Genomic DNA, 25,147 nt, shown 5'->3' on the forward strand with positions numbered 1-25,147 from the left:
ACCAGACTTTCCCCAATGTACTAAATGTCAGTAGATACTCCTGCACTGTCTAGAGAAATAGGAAGAAGATAAGCAGAGAAATATTTAATAATTCAAGTTGTCATTTTCAGGGATTCAATTTCTTTATTTTTTTTCTTTTTGGCTGGTGACATTTTATTTGTCCTTTTCCTTCAAACAGGATAACTGAAGATACAGACAGTATTCAATAAAATAAAATGGATGAAACAAATTCTAAGAAACTGCAATGCCACATGCTACAATTTAACCTAATTTTATTCATGCTTGCCTTGAGATGGGAATGAATCCTTCAGTAAAAACATACAGTAAAAACAAAATATGTCTTATCATATACAACTTTTCGTTTGTTTGTTAAAGGACTTTTATTTTTTTTAAGATTTTATTTATTTTTTTTAGAGAGAAGGGAAGGGAGGGAGAAAGAGAGGGAGAAAAACATCAATATGTGGTTGACTCTCATGTGGACCCCACTGGGGACCTGGCTTGCAACCCAGGCATGTGCCCAGACTGGGAATCGAACCAGAGACACTTTGGTTCACAGCCCATGCTCAATGCACTGAGTCACACCAGCCAGGGCTATCATGTACAACTGTTAAACTACAATAATGATGTATTTTAACTACTTCCATGCATGCCAGTCTAACATAACAGTTTTTTTTTTAACAAACACAATTAAGAATGCTAGGAGCAATTTATAATAAAGTAATTCCTAATTTTTCTTTGTAGATAGATCAAGCACCTCCAAAATACAAATTCCTATACACAGTGAGCACTTTACTTAAAATGAATACTTAAGTGAATTAAGCATGTGGACAGCCTTAGAATAAGCTGACATTATACATTCAGCTAAGGAGGCAAGAAACTATAGTGCCAAATGGAAAAAGTGTATTTGCAAATAAACCTCAAAAACCAAGTTAATTTTTATAATTTAATGCAGCAAATATACAGATTTGCTAAAATAAATAAGATGTGATGTAGTAACACTTCACTATAAAGAATGCATACCAGAACATTTATAAATGGTGAGTGAATCTTAAGAACACTTTACTACAATAGACGCTGGCTAAAGAGAAGTGCATATTGCGAAGCACAAGGGGTGCTATATGTTTTCCACATACTTTTGTTACCTCCAGGTAGATAACACATGTGTACCAAATTCAGCATTCATTTTCAGTTGCTGCTGGTATCATGTATTTTAAGAAATGTGTACAGTATGAGAAACTTGAAAATACTCATGAATGAAAAATGTTTTAGGAAAAAAAGATATTTTCATGCAATTATGCACCGACTCACTGTGTAAATTTCAAGGCAAGATTTTTGTTTCCTGTACAACAGATCACTGTTCTATGACAGAATGTTTTTTACTTGTCTTAGTGCATTTTTGTCTCCTCCTGCATTGTATAATTTTGCTCTATTCTTTATTTTTGTGTGCAAACGACATGCCAGTTAAAATGAAAACCATCTCACATGTAGAAAAAAGGTCTGGATTTTAAAAACCAAGAACTAATAAAATCCTTTCTAAATGACACAAGATTCAGGTTTTTTTTACCAATTCAAGTAAAAAAATGACTTAAACACTAGTAAAATAAAAGACAAACACATTTCACGAAGGATACAAAGAGAAATGTCTGCTGAGTGTTTCAGTTCAGATGTTTCAGAATGCTGCTGTATATTTCATGAGCAATCTGAGGGGAAGATTTCATAGCAGAAGGTGTTAATGTGGCCTGCATTGACTTAAGTGGTGACCCAACTGGACTGTGAAGCTGTGGGATGCCTGTGGATTCAAGCTGCTTGTTAAAGAGGAACTCACCACTGTTACTCAGAAATCCTTCCTCATTTCCTCTCTCCCCAAGCTTCCCATCTCATACAGGCTCAGTTTCTAGCATTTCGGTATCTTCTTTCCTACTGAAGAATGTGTCCAAGTAATTGGTGTAGTGCTTTCCTTCTCAATTTGTTCATCCTTCCTTATCTCACAACAAAACTGATTTATGAGAAAACAGTCATCCCCACTCCCCACAAACTGGCTATCCCAAGAAGACTGGTACAAAGTTTCTAACTGAGCCAAATTTGCCATTTCCTTTTTCTGTTTTTCTTGTCTTGCTGACTTTGATATCAAACTTTTCAATTCTACTTGGGACACTGAGCTATTCAAGTCATTTAATTTATCAACAACATCAGTAGGTTCATGTTGTGAACTAAGCTGAATAGTTCCTGCAATAAAAGAATCAAAGTCAAATCCCTGGTTCTTTTCCCTTTCTTTTTCAGGCAGTTGCTGTGATGCCTCCCCTAGAGCTATCTGGGCTTTAACCAACCCACTCCTTTCACATTTTGACTTGCCTTTCTTATCAGATTTTCCTTTGTTTTGTTCTTTCCAATTGGAAAGATCTATAATAAGCTTGGGTTCATAGTAATGGTTAACGTCACTCTCTCTCCAAACTAAGTTATCTAAATATGACGATGACCTCATTTTGTAGTTGCAGAAAACAGTTGTAGATGGCTACACTCCAGAACACAGTATTTGTTTTCATGATGATCTGAGTACTGCCAACAAGGCTCAGTAGAGTAATTGGTATCAAAAGCAAGATCCTCCAAATACTTTTTGCAATTTCCATCCAAATATTTTCGTGGATCAACTTGTACTTCTTCATCAGTGACATCAGACAAAGCCCTGAGGTCACACTGAACTTCATCAACATCAAAGTTGTTATATATAGGCTCATCATGCTCTGAAAATTGACAATCATGATATCTTTCCCAGTTATAAATGTGGCTATGAGATTCATCCATAAGCAAAATATCATCAACTTCATCTTCAATATGAAAAGGATGGCTGGAAATTGGGTCATCCACTGGAGAAGAATGTATGCTCATGCAAGGATGGGAAAGTGCCTCTTCTGCTATCAACCGATCCATGGGGCTAAATGTCAAAATTTGTTCCCATAATCCAGTGCTTCTTGACTAATTCCTGGAAGCAGCTGAGTTAAAGGTTTGTGTGGCTCAGTCATGTCATTTCTAATGTAAACTGGAATTACACTGAGAAGCTCCTGATGATCTTCCTCATGAACAACAGGAATAGATTCTACAATTAGCTACATCTGTTCAAGTTCATGTGCACCTGAAAAGAGGGTTTTACCAGTCAGCATTTCAGCAAAATGCAGTGTGCAGTCCACATGTCAATGGCTTTAGTATAATTATTACAAGAAAGTAAAAGGCATGGAGATCTGCACCATTTAGTAACCAGTCCTTCAGAAAGATGACCCTTATGGGAATAATGGGGATCCATGATTCACTCTATCTTCAGCACCAAGTCTTCAGTGTCATTGAAAAGATTAGCTGGTTTGAGATCTCTGTGTAGTATGTTTACAGAGTGAATATATTTGAGCCCACGTAGCAGCTGATACATGAAAAGCCAGTATGCTCTTCCAGTAAAGGACCCTGCTCCAGCAAGTTAGCTAAGTCTGTCTCCCTGTACTCCTGAACAGTGTAAACACTGTTCTGATTGGTAAGAAAGCCCACCATCATCAACTGGCTCCACTAGGACCAAGAATTTCAAACATTTCACAATGTTATCATGGTCAAGTCTTCTAATAATTTTGATTTCATGTAGAGCATGTTTGACACTGATTTTCTTGATGGCTACTCTTTTGTCACCATCATTGTCTACAGCAGAAAAAACCAAGCCATTGCCTATACAACCCAATGGTTTTAAGTCCGTATACCTAGAGCCCAGATCAAAACCATGAATGTTCATGTGACTTTCAAATTTCTCTGCCATTTTGAAACTTTTACTATTGCCTTTTCCTTTCAAATTGTTGAACTTGTGTAAACAAGGAAGAAAACTGGCATCAAAAGGAAAGATCTTTCAAAAAGGAAAAAGAAAAATAATTTTGCTTCCACAGCAAGAAGGTTTCATGATGTTCACTGCATATCCAACCAGGCCCCTTGAGTTCCCCTTAGATTTAAAGCTAAAAAGCTCTCCTTACATTGAGCATTGAACAGACTGTAGTGTTCATAGTTCAAGAAAGGGGCAGCAACTCTGCAGACATCTAAAAAAATTCGAGCAACTCAAACAGAATCAAATGACACTATGCACTCAGATTTACTGTGCTAAACGATTTAACATTTAACAAAAACGTGAATAAATATGCACACAACAGGCTTCTGTGAACATTCTCCTCACAGTGCAGCTACATTCAGTGTTGGAGTGGCCCTGGGCAGCATCATTTTAAGGTGCCAGTAAGCACTATTTCCGTTTTGCTTCTTTTCTTCCTTTGTTGCTGTATATTTCAACAGGAAGCCCTGGCAGCTGTTGGTTAACAGATGTCTTTTGTTAGTGATCAGTTGGCTCCAGGTCACCACAAACACAGTCAGAGCTACCGTCCATTTTACTCGGATACAACGGGACTTCTCCGACTCATCGAGGGAGTGCGGGGCCCGCAGGCAGCCCCCAGTGTTGGCTCAGGTCTCCGGCTGTGCTGGCGGCAGCGGAGTCTCCGAGGCTCTTGCTTTGCCGCAGTTGTCGCCATGAAACCCTGACCCTAAATTTCTTAGAAAAGACATCCTGTCAGCAATGTCAAAAATTTTCTTGAAAATAGAGTTGGTATAGCATACTGATAATAGCTCTGTACAAGCCTGAGTTTCAATCACAGCTCTGTCATATGCTGGTGAGGCAGGGTTCTTACACGGAGTATATAAATTAAGATAAAAGTAGCAACAGCTTTGCAGGAGGGTTGTCAATTAGTTACCCTACATGTCTCTAAGACAATTCTACAGATCACCTAAAGATAAACAGAAATAAGAAAACAGTGGTAAAAAGCTACTTAACAAAATTTTTTAAATTGTATTTACCCCATTACCATTTAGTCCCCCATAGTCCCTCCCCACCTCTGCGATTGCCATACTGTTGTCCATGTCCGTGAGTCTTTTTTACTTTTTGCTCAATCCCTCTACTCCTTACCCTCCCCCAGAGCTGTCAGCCTGCTCTCTATCTATGAGTCTGTCTCTAATTTGCTTGTTAGTTCAGTCTGTTCCTTCGATTCCACGTATGAGTGAAATCACATGGTATTTGTCTTTCTCTGATTGGCCTATTTCACTTAGCATAATGTTCTCCAGGTCCATCCATACAGTCACAAAGGTTGAAAACTTCTTTTTTACAGCCAAGTAATATTCCATTGTGTAAATGTCCCACAGCTGTTTTATCCACTCATCTACTAATTAAGATTTCAATGACTTACTTCACAGAACTAGAACAAATGTCTCAACAATTTATATGGGACCACAAAAGGCCCTGCATAGCAACAGTGATTCTGAGAAAGAAGAACAAAGTTGGATGAATCATGGTACCTAATATGAAACTATGCTATAAGGCCATATTCATCAAAACAGCACGGTACTGGCATAAAAACAGACACATAGATCAGTGGAACAGAATAGAGAGCCCAGAAATAAACCCACATGTTTTCAGTCAATTAATATTGGACAGAGGAAGCAAATACATAAAATGAGCTAAAGATCATTTATTCAATAAGTGGTGTTGGGAAAACTGGACAGATACAGGCAGAAAAATGAAACTAGACCACCTTATTACACCACATACAGGAATAAATTCAAAATGGATCAAAGACTTAAATGTTAGACCCCAAACCATTAAAATTGTAGAAGATACCATAGGAAGCAAAATCTCAGACATTGTTCCTTGCAATATTTTATCAGATATATTTTCCCAGACAAGGAAAATAAAAAAAAATAAACAAACGGGACTACATCAAACTAAAATGTTTTTGCACAGCAAAGGGAACCATCGACAAAATAAAAAGTCAACCCAGGGAAAGGGAGAACATATTCACCAATATATCTGATAAGGAGTTAATATCCAAAACTTAAAAAGAACTTACAAAACTCAACACCAAAAAAACAAACAACCCAGTTAGAAAATTGCCAAAGGACTTGAACAGACACTTCTCCAAAGAGGATATACAGATGGCCAATGGATATATGAAAAATTGCTCAATGTCACTAATTATCAGAGAAATGCAAGTGAAAACCACAATGTGATATCATCTCACACCTGTCAGAATGGCTATCATCAGTAAATCAACAAACAAGTGCTGGTGAGGATGTAGAGAAAGGGGAACATTTTTGCACTGTTGGTGGGAATTCAGACTGGTACAGCTACTGTGGAAAGCAGTGTGGAGATACGTCAAAAAATTAAAGATGGGTCTTCCTTTTGACCCAGCGATCCCACTTCTGGGAGTATATCTGAAGAAACTCAAAACACTAATTTGAAAGAACATAAGCACCCCTATGTTCATTCCAGTGTCATTTACAATTGCCAAGATATAGAAGAATCCCAAGTATCTAAAAAGCTACTTTAAAATTTTTTTAAATAATGCACAAAGAACAATCCCATTTCTGTATATTAATAGTGAACATATAGAGACTGAAATTAAAAACACTATATCATTTAAAACAACCTCAAAGAAAATGAATAACTTAGGTATAAACTTAACAAATAAGCATAGGAACAGTAACTTGAAATCTAAAAAACACTGATGAAAGTCATCAAAAATTATTTAAATAAACGGACAGATGTACATGTTCATGGATTAGAAGACTCAACATGGTGAATATGTCAATTCTCATCAAACTGATTTGCAGGCTCAATGCAAATCCTATCAAAATCCCAGCAACATGTTTGGTATAATTAGGCCAGCTGATTCCAAAATTTATATGGAAAAGCACAACTCCAAAGAAACTAAAACAATCACAGAAAAGACTAATAAGTTGAGAGGGAATCACCCTATTCCATATGAAGGCTTATGATATAGTTACAGTAATCAAAACAGTATGGAACTGAAAGGCATAGGCACATAGATCAGTGGAATATAATTTAATACCCAGAAATTGCCCCGGCTGGTGTGGCTCAGTAGACTGAGCACTGGCCTGTGAACCAAAGAGTCACTGGTTAGATTTCCAGTCAGGGCACATGCCTGGGTTGCGGGCCAGGTTGCAGGCACATGAGAGGCAACCACACACTGATGTTTCTCTCTCTCTTTCTCCCTCCCTTCCCCTCTGTCTGAAATAAATAAAAAAAAATCTTCAAAAAAATAATACCCAGAAATAGTCCCACACAAATATGCCCAAATGAATTTTTAAAGATTTTATTTATAGAGAGAAGGGAAAGGAGGGAAAAAGTGAGGGAGAGGAACATGAATGTGTGGTTGCCTCTCATGCACCCCTAACTGGGGTCCTGACCTGCAATCCAGGCATGTGCCCTGACTGGGAGTTAAACTGGTGACCCTTTGGTTCACAGGCTGGCACTCAGTCCTCTGAACCACACCAGCTAGGGCCCAAATGAATTTTGACAAAGGTACAAAAGCAATTCAATGGAATAAGGAGGGGTTTTTTTCTTTCAACAAATGGTACAGGAGCAATTGGACAGGCAACTGAAATCATAGGAATGGAGCTGGAAAGGAACACAGTTTCACATGTTATTAAAGTAAAGCTGTTACAGATTCAAAATATTATAACTTTAAGTTAAATGTAATGCCCATGGTAACCACAAAGAAATAGTCACGAAGTATACACAAAAGAAGATGAGCAAAGGATTTAAACATTTCCCTAACAAAAAAATCAATTAAACATAAAAGAAAACAATAAGGCAGAAAACTAGGGACAAACAAGCTATAATGCATATAGAAATAAAAAAATATCAAATGATGGAAACAAAATAACAGATATTTACAGAAATGACTGAAGTAACAAAATGCTAGAAGTCCCTCCCTATAAGCAATTATTTTAAATGTAAATAGATTAAAGTTTCCAATAAAAAAATTGACATAATAGATAAAAACACATTAACCAACTTTATGCTGTCTGTAAGAGACTCACTTTACATTCAAAGACACAAATAGATTGCAAGTAAAAGGATGAAAAAAAAAAAACCCAACTCCATACAATGAGTAACCAAAAACAGCAGGGGTAGCTGTACTAATATCAGACAAAATAGATTTATATCAAAACAGGTTATGCGAGATGAAGAAGAATTTTATACATCAGTAAAAAATTCAATACATCAAGAAGATATAACAATTGTGAACATTTACACACATAATGACAGATCAGCCAAATTTATAAATCAAAAACTGACAGAATTGAAGAAAGAATAGACAGTTGTACAATAATAGTTGGAGACTTCAATATCCCATTCTCGATAACTGATAAAACTAGCAGACAGAAATTAAGGAAATAGAGGATTCAATCAACAGAAGAAGCTAACTACCTAACCGACGTATACAGAACATTAAACCCCAAATAACAGCATACACACTCTTCTCAATTGCACAGGGGGCATTTTTTCAGAATAGACCATACATTAGATTACTAATTAAATGTCAGCAGGTGTAAAAAGATAGATATCATACAAGATATCTTCCTCAATTACAATAGGATAAAGTTGGAAGTCAATAACAGAAGAAAAACTGGAAAATTCATGTATTTGTAAAAATTAAGCAACACAGTTTTAAACAACCAAAGGATCAACCAAGAAATCACAAAGGAAGTTAGAAAATACATAAATGAATGAAAATGAAAACACAACATATCAAAACTCATGGGGTGCAGCTAAAATGGTTCTAGGGGAGAATCAATGCTTACATTTTAAAAAGAAAGAACTCATATCAACAACCAAACTTTAGAAAAATTATACTAAGAGAAAATTGACCCAACATAACAAGGGGAAGAAAATGATAAAAATTAGAGAAGACATAAACAAACTAGAGAGCAGAAAACCAACTAAGAAAAATCAATGAAACCAACAGTTAGTTCTTTGGAAAGACTGACAATATGATACACTAAAAAGAACAGAGAAAATACTCAAATTACTTAACTCAGAAATAAAAGTGAGGACATTACTACCAATTTTACAGAAACAAAAAGGGTCATAAGAGAGTACGAAGTATGAAAAACTTTTCCCCAACAAATTGGATAAGCTAGATTAAATGGATACATTTCTAGAAACACAAAACCTACCAAGACTGACCCAGGAAGAAATAAAGGAGGCCTAAGGAGTAAAGAGATTAAATCATTAACCAAAATCTCCTGAAAAAATTCTAGGCCTGATGACTTTACTGTTGAATTCCCCAAACATTGAAAGAGGACCGATACCAACCCATTAAAATGGCTGCATGGAACAGATATCAACAAGGACATGAAAGATGTGGAAAAACTAGACCCTTGGGCACTGTTGGTAGAGCTGCTATGGAAAACAGTATGGTAGTTGCTCAAAAAATTAAAAATAAAACTACTATATGATCCAGCAATACTATTTCTGGGTGTAACAGTTATACCTTGAAGATATTTTGGGTTTGGTACCAGAACACTGCAATAAAGAAAGTACTGCAATAAAGCCAGTCACACAAATCTTTTGGCTCCCCAGTGCATATAGAATTCATGTTTATACTATACTACAGTTTATTAAGTGTGCAATAGCATTCTGTCTACAAAACAATGTACACACCTTAATTTTAAAAATTCTTTATTGCTAAAAAATTGCTAACCATCCCCTGATCCTTCAGCAAGTTGTAATCTTTTTTTTCTGGTGGGGGTCCGGCCTCAACGTCGGTGACTGCTGACTGATCAGGGTGGCGGTTGCTGAAGATGAACGTGGCTGCGGCAATTTCATAAAATAAAACACTGAAGTCTGCCCCATTGATTTGACTCTCCCTTTCACAAATAATTTCTCTTCAGCAAATGATGCTGTTTGATAGCATTTACCCACAGAACTTCTTTCAAAATTGGAGCCAGTCCTCTCAAACCATGCATGAGGGTTAGAATCAACTTCTTCCAATCTCCTATTAATGCTGATATTTTGACCTCTTCCTATGAATCATAAATGTTATTAATGGCATCTAGAATACTGAATCCTTTACAGAAAGTTCTCTATTTAATTTGTCCAGATCCATCAGAGGAATCACTATATATGGCAGCTAGAGCCTCATAAAAAGTATTTCTTAAATAAGACTTAAAAAGTCAAAATAACTCTTGATCCATGGACTGAAGAATAGATGTTTTGTTAACAGGCATGAAAACAACATTAATCTCCATCGGAGCTCTTGGGTGACCAGATGCATTGTCAATGAGCAGTAATATTTTGAAAGGGATCTTTTTTTCTGGATAGTAGTTCTCAATGGTGGGTTTAAATGTTCAGTAAATCATGCTGTAACAGATGTGCTGTTATACAGTCTTTGTTGTTCCACTTATAGGGCACAGGAAGGGTATATTTAGCATAATTCTTAAGGGCCTAGGATTTTTGCAATGATAAATGAGCACTGGCTTCAACTTCAGCAGCTGCATTAGCCCCTAACAGAAGAACCAGCCTGTCCTTTGAAGCTCTGAAGCCAGGCATTGATTTCTCTCTAACTATGAAAATCCTAGATGGCATCTTCTCCCAATATAAAACTGTTTAATCTACACTGAAAACTTGTTTTTTTAGCATAGCCACCTTCATTAATTATCTCAGCTAGATCTTCTGGATAACCCGCTGCCACTGCACATCAGTGGCTGCTGTGCAGCTCCCCCTTGCACTTTCATGTTATAGAAATGGCGACTTTCCTTAAACCTCATAAACCTCTGGTAGCTTCAAACTTCTCTTCTGCAGCTCCCTGAACTCTCTCAGCCTTCGTGGAATTTAAAAGAGTTGAGGACTTTCTCTAGAGTAAGCTTTTGATTAAGAAAATGTTATAGCTGGTTTGATCTTTTATCCAGACCACTAAGCTATTCATGAGGCACTGCAATTCATCTCGTAACAGCAGGAGGAAATAAACACCTTTCTTAGTTCTGACTTTTCAACAATAACCTTATAAAACCCAAAAAATGCCAAGCATACAAAAACGTGTGTTGAATGATGAGAGACTGAAGCACAAAGGAGAAGGGGCTAGTCTATACTTGGTAAATGTTTGTTGGTAGAGGGAGAAAGAAGGAAAGAGAGGGGGATAGGGGATTCCGAACAGATGGCCACACACAGAAATCCCGAGATGGAAAGGGGAAGCTGAGTCATTTGGTCAGAATGCAGGTTTTGGTGCAAGGGAGGCAATACATGCCAAGAGCAGTGTGGCCAGACACTTACCTCAACCCGTTGTAGAACAACCTCTTGTAGTCAACATTTATTATACTGATATTTTCTCTTGTAAGTTCTTCAATGGGATATAGCCGGCCCACTTGCTGAAAACCAGGAGCTTCTGACTTGACATACTTCCTATCACTACCTGGCAGCCAATAAATCTGTAAGAAAACAGGAAACCTTTCAGTTTGTACCTGTCTAGGTACAATCCCATGTAGGATAGATAGAGCCCCATTCCATTACTCATAACAGTCTATAGGGAGCAGAGAGGGATTCCAGCCCTTGGCCTAATATTGTCTAATAAACTCTTACAGTGGGGCTTTCACCAGTCGTTCTGCAGCTGAGTTTTCTCAGGTAACATCATGGGGGTCAAGGGCCCACTGTGTGCAGATAGCCTCACACTGCCAAGGTGGATGAGGGGGTAGCAGGTGTGGATGAAAGATGAGAATCATAGGCATCTCCTCTAGCTGATGCTGCTAAACATCATCTTTGAGAGGGTTCATTTCCTGCCAACAGGGAATGCTATTATGACTCATCTGTGCAGATAGTTCCATTGGTATGAGATAAATATAACCCACTGAGATGAATATCAGTGAGTCATTTTTGGTTGCCACATGTAGCTGTGTAAGAAACAGTCTCCAGCCCTGGCTGGGTTAAAGCATCATCCGAATATGCCAAGGTTGCTGGTTCAATATGAGATCAGGGCTCATACAAGAAGCAACCAATGAATGCATAAATAAGTGGAACAATAAATCAACCTTTCTCCCTCTTTCTTCCTCTCTAAACTAAATTTTTAAAACAAGAAACAATCTCAATTTCTATAGAGAACAAAATTATTTAAGGATGACAGGAAAGATCTATAGGTTGGTCAGTTTCATCTGCTATGCTCCAGGGACATGCTCCCCACCTCTCAACCTCTACCATAAATACTGAAATAGACGTACCAGATGTTGCTCAATTTTAGAGTCAAGGATCACACGTACTACTTGTTGGATAATCGTTTTTCTGAAAGGGTTTTTTCCTGCAGGGTTATTCAGATCAAATATCACAAATTTTCTCTCCTTCTGTGCAAGTTCCAATAAATCAGTAAGTTTTGGAATTTTTTGATTTTTTGCTTTTTCTCTATCAGCTTCTGATAAGGGTTCCATATCATAAAATGGTTTGAGCTAAAAAAGAATAAATAGAAAAGAGCATGTGTTAGCTTCCATCAGAAGCATTTTACAATACTCCTGCCATATAGCTTGACACCTAGTCCTACCTATGTGTTGCTCCATTACCATTCAGCCCACCAGGCCATCTGAAATACTGGTCCTGAGCTAAGAGTTACCAAAGAGGGAAATTAAATGCAATCTCCATAGGTAATTATGGTCTGTGTTGAAGAACCTGTTACCAGTATATTTGCACTGAAAGTCTTTCATGTTCCTGTCTTAACCTTTCTTTTCAGACTTGTTTCTCTAACTCAAGGTAATCCAATTCCTTTTCAGATGCATTGGCTTCCAATAATTGCTCTCACTGTTCTAGAAATAGCCTATGGCTTCAGACTGAATTGGAGTCCATCCCAGCTCTACCACTCATTTGCCTTCTGGGCCATATCTTCCTCTCAAAATTCTACCCTTCACCTACAAGGTCCAGTTCAAACGCTACCTTGTTCATGAAGCCTTCTTTAAATATTCCCGAGCTAAAGAGACTTTGATGGTGTTAAACTCCAATGGACCATTTTTGTGCCTCTGTAATTGTATGTCTCATTCTGTCTTCTACAGTTATCTGTGGATGTCTTAGACCAGATGAAAATCCTGGTTTCATATGCTTCTTGCTAAGTAACCTTGTAAAACCACTTACATTTTCAAGATCTTCATTGCCCAAACTATAAAGCAGGGGATGGGAGGGAAGAGATAATCTATTAATTTCTCCAGATTATTTTGAAGATCAAATATCATAAAATATTTATAGGGTCTAGGACAGGGGTGTCAAACTCATTTTCACAGGGAGCCACATCAGCCTTGTGGTTGCCTTCAAAGGGCTGACTGTAATTTTAGGACTGTATAAATGTAACTACTCCTTAACTAGGTGCAAGGAGCTTGATGCTGCCGCTGGGTAGAAATAAAGTATCGGGCCAGATAAAATAAGGTGGAGGACTGGATTTGGACCATGGGCCTTATGTTTGCCACCTGTGGTCTACGAGCATGTCTGGGACACAGAACAGTGCACAATTCACTTAGTTCCCTCACTTTCTACTGCTTCGACTGCAGTGTAAACTCCCTTACAGCAGGAACTGTAATCTGTCTTTGCAACATACAGTATTTCACCTTACACCTTAGCCTGTACATATGGCTGCTTTTATTATAATTTACCTATTGCAGATTACTTGTGAGTGAAGTCAAAGAAGCAGTAGCCACTATATTTTCTTAATTCAAATAATCTTCTCTCTGTACAATTTTATCTTCATTCTCATTCTCTCAATATACAGCATTTTACCTTATACCTTAGCCCATACATACAGCTGCTTTTATTATAACTTACCTATTGTAGATTATTTGTGGGTGAAGTCAAGGAAGCAGCAGCTACTATATTTTCTTAACTCAAATAATCTTCTCTCTGTATAATTTTACCTTCATTGTCATTTTCACCCTTTCTATTTCTTCTCCTTCCCTTGACCTACTTAGCAAGTTGCCTTTTCTCAGCTTTCTCTCAGGAAGAAACACATTGCACAATACCCCCATGTTAGACTGGAAGGCAGATCATAGAAGCTAAATTAAACCATAGTTCAATGAGAGTTTTTTTTCATTCTCAGAAAAATAGAAATTTCCTTCAGGATTCAAGATTTTGTTTGACTGTACCACATCTAAGACACCTGATTCATTTAACTGTTAGAACTTAATGTGGAGAAGATTGTTAATAGAACAAGATGAAATAGGCCCACCAGGGATGCAAGAATGGTACAATATTCACAAATCAATAAATGTAATACATGACATAAACAAAAGCAAAGACAAAAAATCACATGATCATATCAATAGATGCAGAAAAAGCATTTGATAAGGTACAGCACCCATTTATGATAACAACACTCAGCAAAATGAAAATAGAAGGAGCATTCCTCAACAAAATAAAGGCCATATATGCAAGACCTATAGTCAACATCATACTCAATGGGCAAAATCTAAAATCTTTTCCACTAAGATCAAGAACAAGACAAGGTTGTCCACTTTCACCACTTCTATTCAGTATAGTATTGGAAGTTTTATCCACAGTGATCAGACAAGAAAAAGGAAATAAAAGGCATTCAAACTGGAAAGGAGGAAACAAAACGGTCACTGTTTGCAGATGACATGATAGTGTACATAAAAATCTTATAGAATCTACTAAAAAACTACTGGACCTAATAAATGAATTTGGAAAAACAGCCACATGAAAGTCAATACTCAGAAATTAAAGGCATTTTTGTACATCAACAGTGAAATATCAGAAACATAAATCAGGGGAAAAGTCCCATTTGATATAGCAACAAGAAAAATAAAGTACCTAGGAATAAACCTAACCAAGGAGGTAAAAGACCTATACTCAGAAAACTATACAACCCTGAAGAAAGAAATTAAGGGAGACACAAACAAATGGAAGCATGTACCATGCTCATGGATTGGAAGAATTAACATAGTCAAAATGGTCATACTACCCAAAGTGATTTATAGATTCAATGCAATCCCTACTAAAGTTACCAATGACATATTTCACAGATACAGAACAAACATTTCAGAAATTTATATGGAACCATACATGACCCCAAATAGCTGCAGCAATTTTGAGAAAGAAGAACAAAGCAAGAGGGATCACAATGCTTGATATCAAACTGTATTACAAGGCCACTGTAATCAAAACAGCCTGGTACTGGCATAAAAACAGGCACATAGACCAATGGAACACAACAGAGAGCCCAGAAATAAACACAAGTTGCTAAGGTCAATTAATGTTTGACAAAGGGGGAAGAAGCATAAAATGGAGTAAAATTAGCCTCTTCAACAAATGGTGTTGGGACATCTGGACAGATACATGCAAAAAAAATGAAACTCGATCACCAACTTACACCATACATAAATAAATTTAAGGTGGATAAAAGACCTAAATATAAGTTGTAACACCATAAAAGTCCTAGAGGAAAACATTGGCAGGAAAATCTCAGACATTTCACACAGTAGCATCTTCACAAATATGTCCCCTAAAGCAAGGGACATAAAAGAAAGAATAAACAAATGGGACCTCATCAAACTAAAAAGCTTCTGCATGGCTACAGAAAGCAGCACTAAAATGAAAAGAGAACCAACTATATGGAAAAACATATTTGCCAATGATACCTCCGACAAGGGTTTGATCTCCAAAATATATGAAGAATTCACATTACTCCACTCCAGGAAGACAAAAAACCCAATTAAAAAATGGGCAAAAAACTTGAACAGACACTTCTCTAAGGAGGACATATAGAGGGCCCAGAGACATAGAAAAGATGCTCAACATCACTAGCCATCAGAGAGAGGCAAATTAAAAGCACAATGAGAAACTGGTGAGCACACTTCACACTGGTCAGAAGTGGCCATCCTTAATAAATCAACAAACAAGTCCAACAAACAAGGAGAGGATGTGGAGAAAAGGGAACCCTAGTGCACTGTTGGTGGGAATGCAGACTGGTGCAACCACTGCGGAAAAAAGTATGAAATTTCCTCAGAAAACTAAAAAGTGGAACTGCCTTTTGACCCAGCAATCCCACCACTGGGATTATATCCTAAGAGCCCTGAAACACCAATCCAAAAGACCCGATGCTCCCGTATGTTCACAGCAGCACAATTTACAATGGCCAAGTGCTGGAAGCAACCTAACTGCCAATCAGCAAATGAGTGGATCAAGAAACTATGCTACATTTACACAATGGAATACTATGTAGCAGAGAGAAGGAAGGAGCTCCTACCCTTTGAGACAGCATGGATGGAACTGGAGAGCATTATGCTAAGTGAAATAAGCCAGGTGGTGAGGGACAAATACCATATGATCTCACCTTTAATTAGAACATAATCAACAAAAGAAAAAAGCAAATAAAATATAACCAGAGACACTGAAATTAAGAACAATCTAACAATAGACAGAGGGGAGGGGGAAGGATGCAATGGGGGGATAGGTTTTCAGGAACTCCTACAAAGGACACACGGACAAAACCAAGGGGTCGGGTGGAAGCAAGGGAGGGAATTGCGTTTGGCTGGCATTGGGGGGAAAATGCAGACAACTGTAGTTGAACAATAATAAAATAATTTTTTAAAAATTAAAAAAAATGGGACAGGCCAAGACAGGATTTAAATGACCAATCTATACATAATATTTAAAATGTCACTGAATGGACAAAAAGAATAGGAAAAGCACTATAGGAAGACACATATGAAGCTTTTCCTTTAAGGATAAGCTGTATGAAAAATTCAAAGTAATAAATAAATAAATAGATACATAAATAAAGAAATAAATATTAATTAACAACAGAGCTTACAAGTATATAACACAGGTGGCAAACACAAGGCCCGTGGGCCAAATCCGGCCCTCCACCTTGTTTTATCCCTCCTGGAACCTTGTTTCTATCCAGCAACAGCACCGAGCTCTCACTTAACTGTTATGGAGCAGTTACATTTACACAGACCTAAAATCACATTTGGCCCTTTGAAGGCAACTGCAAGGCTGATGTGGTCCCTGGTGAAAATGAGTGTGACACCACTACTATATAGGATCCAGTAACCTATAAGTGGTACTATGGGGTAGATGTAACAGCTGAAGCAAAGTCTCTTTTTTTGTATATGACATAGGGGATTTAGTAAAAAAATAAACTGGAATGGGACCATGCCAGTTTAGACTATCTCCAACATGCAGTTGTGTATTTTCAAAAGCCAAAGGAAGTAACAATACAGAGATGAAAATGAACTTCTACTTCTCCACAGAAGACACCCAGTTCCTCAATTAAGGACTAAAGGGTCCTCAGTTCTCTTTTCCCATGCTTAGAGAAATCACAAGTAGAAGAGCCATTGGGTGATTCAAGGTATCATAATGTTTATTAAAGAGGACGATTGTCTAAATCTGCCCAATACTCCACATAAAGGAAACCACTCAACAGACCATTTGTGAAGTATCTGTAAATACAGAGGAACAACAATACAGTTTCTGTTGATACAGGTGCCACCACTTCACTATTAATCCCCATACCATAGAAAATCAGAGTGCTCAGAGTAGCACTGAAGTAGTGGGGCTTTCTACCAGTCCAAGTCCTCTCCCCCATCCCACACTATAACTGTGATTTTGAGGCCACTGTCAGACACACTTCTTCCCTGTGGCGCTTTCCCATAAGCTTCATCATTAGGAATCTGCTCTGTAAAAATTACCTCAAGAAGAAATGTATGCAGACAAATGATTTGTAACAGTCACAGAAAATTCTACTGCACATTATCAAATTATAGTGATGGATATTAGTATATTGATTCAACAAATAACCAAATAATTGGCTATGGTACCAAAACCCCTGAGGGCAAAAGAGGCAGAATAATTGTAATCAAATCCGTAAGAATTCAGATAACTCTGTGGACACTGTTGGCCTAACATCCTCTTAATGCTGAAATTGTGGGAGTTCTAAGCCAACTGTAAGAGGCTCAATGTAAGAAAGATTAATTATCCCTGTCATTATCTGAGCAGTATGTCTGCTTATCTGCTTCAAAACAAAACAAAAACCGGAGATGGTGGAGGATACAGAGTCACCCAATGTCTTTGAGCTATTAACCAACGAGTTATACCTCATTTTCTAGTACTGCCTACCCAGTTATTCTCCTGTTGGTCCCATTTCTACTTTCCTTTGAGGAAGACAACCAGTATTTATTGCCTTCACTAGGAAGAACAATCAACAATTGCCCTGGGAACTTATGCTTCAGGCATTTACTGAATGCCCAACCTACTCTTCTCAAGCCAACCAAGATCTTAAGAAGATGCAGCAGCCCATCTTAAAATTCTAAGACTGACTCTATAACTGTTGCAGGAGATCGCATAGAAAGAATTCTGAGGTTGTCCTGCTATTGCTGGCCAGCATTTAGCATCCTGGTTTCCAGGCAACACCTTTTAATACTTAGGTAGCAGCTAAGAATGTGCATCCAGAAGAGAAATAAAGGCAGGGCAGTCACCATTGCAATCTAACAAAGAACTTAATAGAGGAGGCTAAAAGCAAAGGAAGATATGTCTCACCCATGACCCAGTAGTCCTGAGCCTGGTTTGATAAGGCTGCTGGGCATTCCAAACAACAAGATACTGCAGAGGGCAAGCCCTTGAAAGTCTCTATGTATCATCTTCACTAGCTGGGAAAAGGAAAACCTTGAGACTGTGTATTCATTACAAGCCCTGGAAGGGGAGGGAGTCTACAGTGCCCAGAGAAAAGATCCATGAAACAACTTTGGTTAATTGCGCGACCCCTGTCATGTATGCAGAATGAACAGAGTCTGGAGCAAAATAAGAATTCAGGCTAACAGACCCCCACCCATACCTACATTTGGGTAGTCACGTCTCCCTAGAGGAAAGCTGGCATCACCTTTAGCCATTAATCAAGATGTAACTTCTTCATTCCCGCCACTCCCAACAAGTAAGTCCTCAGAATAAAGGACTTGTTCTCTTCTCTTGGAATTTTCTTGCCTCATGGGGGTCTCCTGGCCACTCAGCCTCTGGTCCAGGGGTCCCTGATAACCTAGGCTCTGGCCATCTGGGTGCTGGCCACCCGACTTCTGGCCACCCTGCTTTTGCCACCCTTGCTTTTGCTCTCCCATTAGAACTTTGCAGTAATAAACTTTGCATTCATGCTAATAGGCTCACTGATCAGTAATTCCTTACTGCGTAGGTGAGGGAAGAACCAGGGTTTTCTCCCATAACTCTGCTCATAAAAATTTTAAGAAAAAAATTTAATTCTACAAGATAACAGTTCATTATCCAGGGTTCAGCATACTTATTCTGTGAAGGACCACATGCTAAATATTTTTAACTTTGTGAGACAAACAGTCTATCCTGCAACTGTTCAGCTCTGCTGTTGGACTGTAGAAACAGCCCTCGACAATTCATAGGTGAGTAAGAATGGCTATGTTCCAATAAACTTTGTTTACTGACAATGAAATTTCAGTTTTATATTTTTTAACACATCATGAAACATTATTCTTTTGTTTTTACCCCCATCATTAAAAACGTGGGGGGAAACAATTCTTAGCTCACAGGCTGTACAAAAACAGCCAGTAGGCTGGATTTGGACACTGGCCATACTTTGTCAGCCTTTGATCTGGGCCATGCTATATTGGCTAAGGAGGGATATAATGTAATGAGATTACAAAGTATCCAGAATTATCCAAAACCAACCACTAAAGACTATTAAGATGATTTCTGGGATTCATGGGATGTTGCAAAATACAGAGAAGGCTTCTGTGATTTGACTTAAATAAGTTGGAACCATTCTCATGAATCACAGAAACCAAAGACCTTCAGTGATCTCAAATGTTTCCTCAACAATCATCTTTGCTGGTCTCCCAGATCATCACAAACCTTCCTTTTTGAAAGTACACAGAAGGGGGAGACCATGCTCCTTAAGGTACTAACTCAGCAGCGTGGCACGTGTCAAAGACTCACTGTTACCACTGCCTACTCCCTGTCCCCGCAGCAAGGCTTCTTTTCTCTCCTCAGAAAAAGTGCAGTCCTGGCTGAATTAGTCTAAGTGTCTCCAGATCCTGTACTAGCTTCACCTTGCTACTGTGTGATACTACATTTCTACAATCCCTATTGTTCACCGCAAATACCCAATATTTTTATGTTAGTTGACTAATTGCCATTCAGTTATAGTCTCTTTCTCATGTGACCACTCACCAGTGTAACACTCTTAACACAGCAACGGTATTATCCTTACCAGTGAGAAAGACTCTCAGGATTTCTGTAATTTAATGGTCCAGGCCAGGAACAGTTATTTTGGATGGTCCTATATCAAATCTTGATTTAATATTGTTTATTGATAGGTTTTATTTTTTAATGAAAAAATAACAATAGGCTGATTATGCAATAATTTTTCTAGATTTTCTTACAGAAACTCCAGTCTATTCCCAGAAATCAAATTGGCTCAAGTGGCCAAAACACGGGCTTCCCTAGGGGGGTGTGAGATGGCTAAAAAATAAAAAGGGTGACTCTCTACAATGACTGCTTGTCTGCTTCTGAAGCAGTTCACTGAAGAATGTGATGGAGGGAAAATGAGGATTTTAACCTTCTCAGTTATCTATATTAAAAGTAAATAAATAAATAAATTACCCAAGCCTTGAGGCTTCCCAAACAAATTGGGATTGTAAAGGCGGAGGTGCACAGTGGGAGAGACATGAGAGGAAATGCTGCGGCACAGCATCATACTGAACAGAAAGCTCCCATAAAGTCTGTAGACAGGGAAGGGCCTCTCACAGAGAAGAAAGACCATTCTACGGAGTTCAAGAGTTACATCGTTAATGCACAAAATGTGGCCCCGATTCTGGAAAACAAAACACTAGAACTAATCAGGTTGTCAGGTTCCTGATGGCCACCTGGTAGCACCAATTACCCTCAAATAGATACTTCCCCAAATCCTCCAGGATGGCGCAACTCATCACAGGAGGGAAACATTGACTGCAATATTAAACAAGAGCTGATGGGCAACTTTTCTAAGATATCAACATATGTGACCAGTTTTCTTCATCAGCTGTAACTAACATAACCCCGAAAAACCTACAAAAGTGAGACATGGATTGAAACCTTGCCCAAAGGGACCCACTCAAAACAGGTTTTTACAGTTTTTTCCCTCTGTGGGTAAAGAATTTGTACTAGTAATTTCATAATGATTTTATGGACAGGCTAAAGCATTTCTCTATTAAAAAGTAACCATCTTAAAATGGCTTTAAAAACTATTATATATTTGTTTTCTCTACCTAAGCCATTCTACCTTACTATATTGTAGTAGAGGAAAACATTTTACTTGGATATTTATTTTAAATTATGCAAAACTTTGCTTCTTACTGAAACACCTCCTGTCCTTATACTCACCGTACCCTTGAAATTGGAAAGAATACATGAAATGTGGAAACTAAAATCTGCCAAACTACCAAATACCCTTGAAGTTCTGTGCCCTCAAGCACTGCCCTTTTCTCTTAAGCTTTGCGTTCTTTCTTACGAGGAAGTCCTAGGTTATCTCTCTGTCAACTACTCACATGCAACCCCACGTTTTGGGAATATCTCCACCCAAAATTCCTACCAGTCCTTTATAAAAACCTCTTTTAGTTGAATATCATAAAGGATTAACCAAGATATCTCAGTCCTATCATTAGAGGAACATGCTGGAAAACAGCTCACAGGAAGACTACCCTGAGAACGACCATACCAGATACTCTGCACTGCAGTAGAGCAGTTAAAGTAGAAGGAATTCATCCTTGGATGCCCACTTCCCAGCTAAAACGACATCACCCATCTACAAGAATAGGGAAGGTTCAGCCATTAGAGAGCAGAAACCTAGGTTCTCCAGGGAACCACTGCAAGTCAAGGGCTAACCCAAGGTCCTTGTAACTAGCAAACAACTACTTGAAGTAGAACGGCAGCCATGAAAAAGCACTAAGAAAAGATTCTCCTGATAAATGCCAACCTCGCCTTTAATGCTTTTGTTCTTTATCTCATGGTCATACTTGTGTTTTCATTAAATTCAGATTATACACTGCTGATTTAGCCTATCACATTCCTCTTACTTAAAACAGTAATTTGTCCAATTCTGTGATTTTCTAGACAACCATCACTGTAACTAAAATTCAGCTCCACTAAACTATTACTACTGTAAACAACTTCAAAATATACTGGACAAGTGATTCCACTTCTGGGTATATACCCAAAGAGAAGTAACACAATAATTCAGGAGAGTATGTGCACCCCTATGTTCACTGTAGCACTATATACAATAGCGAAGTTATGGAAGCAAACCAAGTTGACACTGACACATAAGTGGATAAAAAAGCTGTGGTGAATATGAGGTCTGTCCAGAAGGTATTCTGCACGTAATATTTAAAATAGAGACATTTTAAAAGAGATACAAGATATAAGAAACATTGTACCTAGGACAAAGATGTCTTAGTCCCCTTCAAAGTAGGCACCTTGGGACCTCATACAGTTCTCCCAAACACCATCAGCTGCCCATCACATTTTCCTGAATCTCATCGATGGTCTCAAATCTCTTCCCTTTCAAAGGTGATTTTAGTTTTGGGAAAAGCCAGACATGACAGGGTGCCAAATCTGGGCTCTAGGGGGCTGAGTCACCTGGATGATTTGATGTTTCACCAAAAACCTCTGTACAAAGATGTGATGCATGAGTGGGCATATTGTTGTAAGGAAGCTGCCATTCAGTTGTCCATACCTGCAGCTTTCGGATTCATTTGAATAGTTTCTGCAGAGTAATGTCAAGCTTAACTCAAAATCTAATGCAGATTTGTTGTTGTACTTGCTCAGTCATTTTGAATGCAATGGCCACATAGTACACATGCTCACTCAACAATGTCTATGATCCCCACTGACTAGTACAATGAAGTTGTCATTGTTCACACATGCACATTCCAGTCCACTCTCCATGGCTGCCAGGTTACATCAATGACACACAAGTAGAGTATCATCAAACATAAAAATAAACAAAATCTTACTGTTTGCAACAGCACAGATGGATCTAGAGGTATTATGCTAAGTGAAATAAGTCAGTCAGAGAAAGACAAATACCATATGATTTTACTTTTATGTAGAATCTAAAGAACAAAATAAACACACAAAATTTAACCATATTCATAGATATAGAAAGCAAACTGGTGGTGGCCAGAGGGCGGCAGTTTAGAGGACTGGGTGAAAGAAATAAAGAAATAAGGAGTACATATTGGCATCTACACAGTAGAGATGGTCATGTAAAGTAGAGCACAGGGAAAAGAGTCGATAATAATGTAATGACTATGTATGTTACCAGGTAGGCAATGGAAATATCAGGGGGAATACTTTATAAAGTATATAATTATCTAACCACTACAAGTATACCTGAAACTAATATAAAATAGTAATGAATGTAAACTTTAATTAAAAATAAAATAAAAGTAATAAAATAATATAAAAATAAAAGAAAATATTCTGAACATACCATCGCTTGTAAACTCCTAGAAAATCTGAAATTAATGCTTCTAAAGTGAATATGATAAAAAAATATTCTAATCCACAGATGTTAGTCTGCTATCAAGTGACATGGATGAATGGATGGATGGATGGATGGAGACATGGACACACAGACACGCACACGGACAGCCAGTGGAGGATTGCCACATTTAAAGACTGTGACTCAACTTGATTGTAGAAATCAGTCTAATTCCCAATCGGATTTCTCTTTATAGGTTACACTTGCTAATGTAGTATTATGGTATAATTTTTTTAAAAGGCTCAAACATTGAAAGCAATTACTTATTCCTAGGAAGAGGACAAAAGTCAAATGTTACATATAGAAATAATGGAAGAAAATACAGATGTGTTGTACTGACTGCATTAGTTTCCAAGGGCTGCTATCACAAATTACTGCAAACTTGGTGAGTTATAAAACACAAATTAGCAACCCAAAATTGACTCTAGTTTAGCACTTACCACAATGTATGGTAATTTACTGTTTCATATTCAAGGCACTAATCTCCATTAAGTCTAAATCTATGTTTATTCATCATTGTATTCCTTGTATCTAGTACCCAATAGGTACTCAATAAATATTTTTTGAATGGTAAGAAGAGAGAAGGAAGAGAAAATGTTTCCTAGTCTTCCTTATCTATGATTTTGAGCTATTCAAAATGGCCAGGAAAATGTAATGTACACAGTAGGAATCCTATAAAAGTTTACACAATTCTTGGATAAAAGGGAACTAAATGGCAATCATAAGATTGCAAGTTTGTCTTCAGAATTTCCAGTGAGTGTAGAAACAGTAATGAGATTGACTGCATTATTGGAAAAGTCCTTCTGACAATGCTATAATCCTGCCACCAAACTGGAATGAAATTGTGTGCATTCTTTTTAAATCATCTCCCAAGGACATGTTTATTGATTTTAGAGAGAAGGGAAAGGAGAGACAGAAACACCAGTGTGAGGGAGAAACATCGATCGGTTGTCTCTAGCATGGGACCAAATCTGCAACCTAAGCATGTGCCTTGACCAGACATCGAACCTGGAGCTTTCAGTTTACAGAACAACACTTCAACCAGTTGAGCCAAACTGGGCAGGATGAATTGTGTGTATTGTTGACTATCTTCATCTAAAACCTTTATCTCCAGGAGCAGCACATGACCTTGTACTAGAGAGGGAATCAATGCAGGATTGTTGAGCTGGATAATGTGTCTTACCTGTGGTTGTAGAAACCAGCGGCCAGCATTCAGAGTTGACAGGAAATCCCAGTAGAAGAGGTTAGATGTTATATTGGAGGCATTTGGCATGATCTCCCTGATGTTGGTTGTTCTTCTCAGGTCATAGTCATGCATGAGGAAAGGCACCCCATCACAACTGTAGGCCGAGGGGGGAAAGAGAGGAATGAGTGAGCAGCTTAAATTCAGCCTCCTGGGCAGCCAGAGTTCTCAGAAAGCCCATCAAGGTCACAAGTCTTACTGGGTTCTGTACTCCCTCCCAAATCTCAGCAAAGGCCTAGGTACTAGTCATTTATCCTTTGATGCCCATATTTTTCTGCCCTAGTGATAAATTTTTTGTGACATATAATAACTTTATCAGTGATGGTAAAAGATGAGCTTCCCTATTCAGGGGCTTTCTGGCACCAAAAAAACAAAAACAAAAAAAAGATACAGTGTTGACCTGAGTGTTAGGTGAGTGGGGTGGTTATGGAGCAAGGCCCTGGGGTTCCAGAACAATACTAAGCAGGCATTCGTACAATCCCCATGACTTTTTCTGACCCATTTACCAGCAGGCACC

At 38.1% G+C, this 25,147-nt stretch overlaps 1 protein-coding gene and 1 pseudogene across 1 annotated transcript in view; both read right to left on the minus strand.

The window, feature by feature from the left end:
• LOC123805340 (glycerophosphodiester phosphodiesterase domain-containing protein 4-like) overlaps positions 1–25,147 on the minus strand; it is a 95,887-nt gene that overhangs the window by 14,202 nt on the left and 56,538 nt on the right. Inside the window, 3 exon segments of the mRNA XM_045817814.1 lie at positions 11,141–11,295; positions 12,079–12,300; positions 24,571–24,727. Coding sequence (XP_045673770.1) covers positions 11,141–11,295; positions 12,079–12,300; positions 24,571–24,727 — 534 coding nt within the window.
• LOC123805535 lies at positions 1,656–3,790 on the minus strand (annotated as a pseudogene).

This window comes from Phyllostomus hastatus, unplaced genomic scaffold (assembly GCF_019186645.2).
Source record: "Phyllostomus hastatus isolate PE091 unplaced genomic scaffold, TTU_PhHast_1.1 phas_scaffold_317, whole genome shotgun sequence".
NCBI lineage: Eukaryota > Metazoa > Chordata > Mammalia > Chiroptera > Phyllostomidae > Phyllostomus > Phyllostomus hastatus.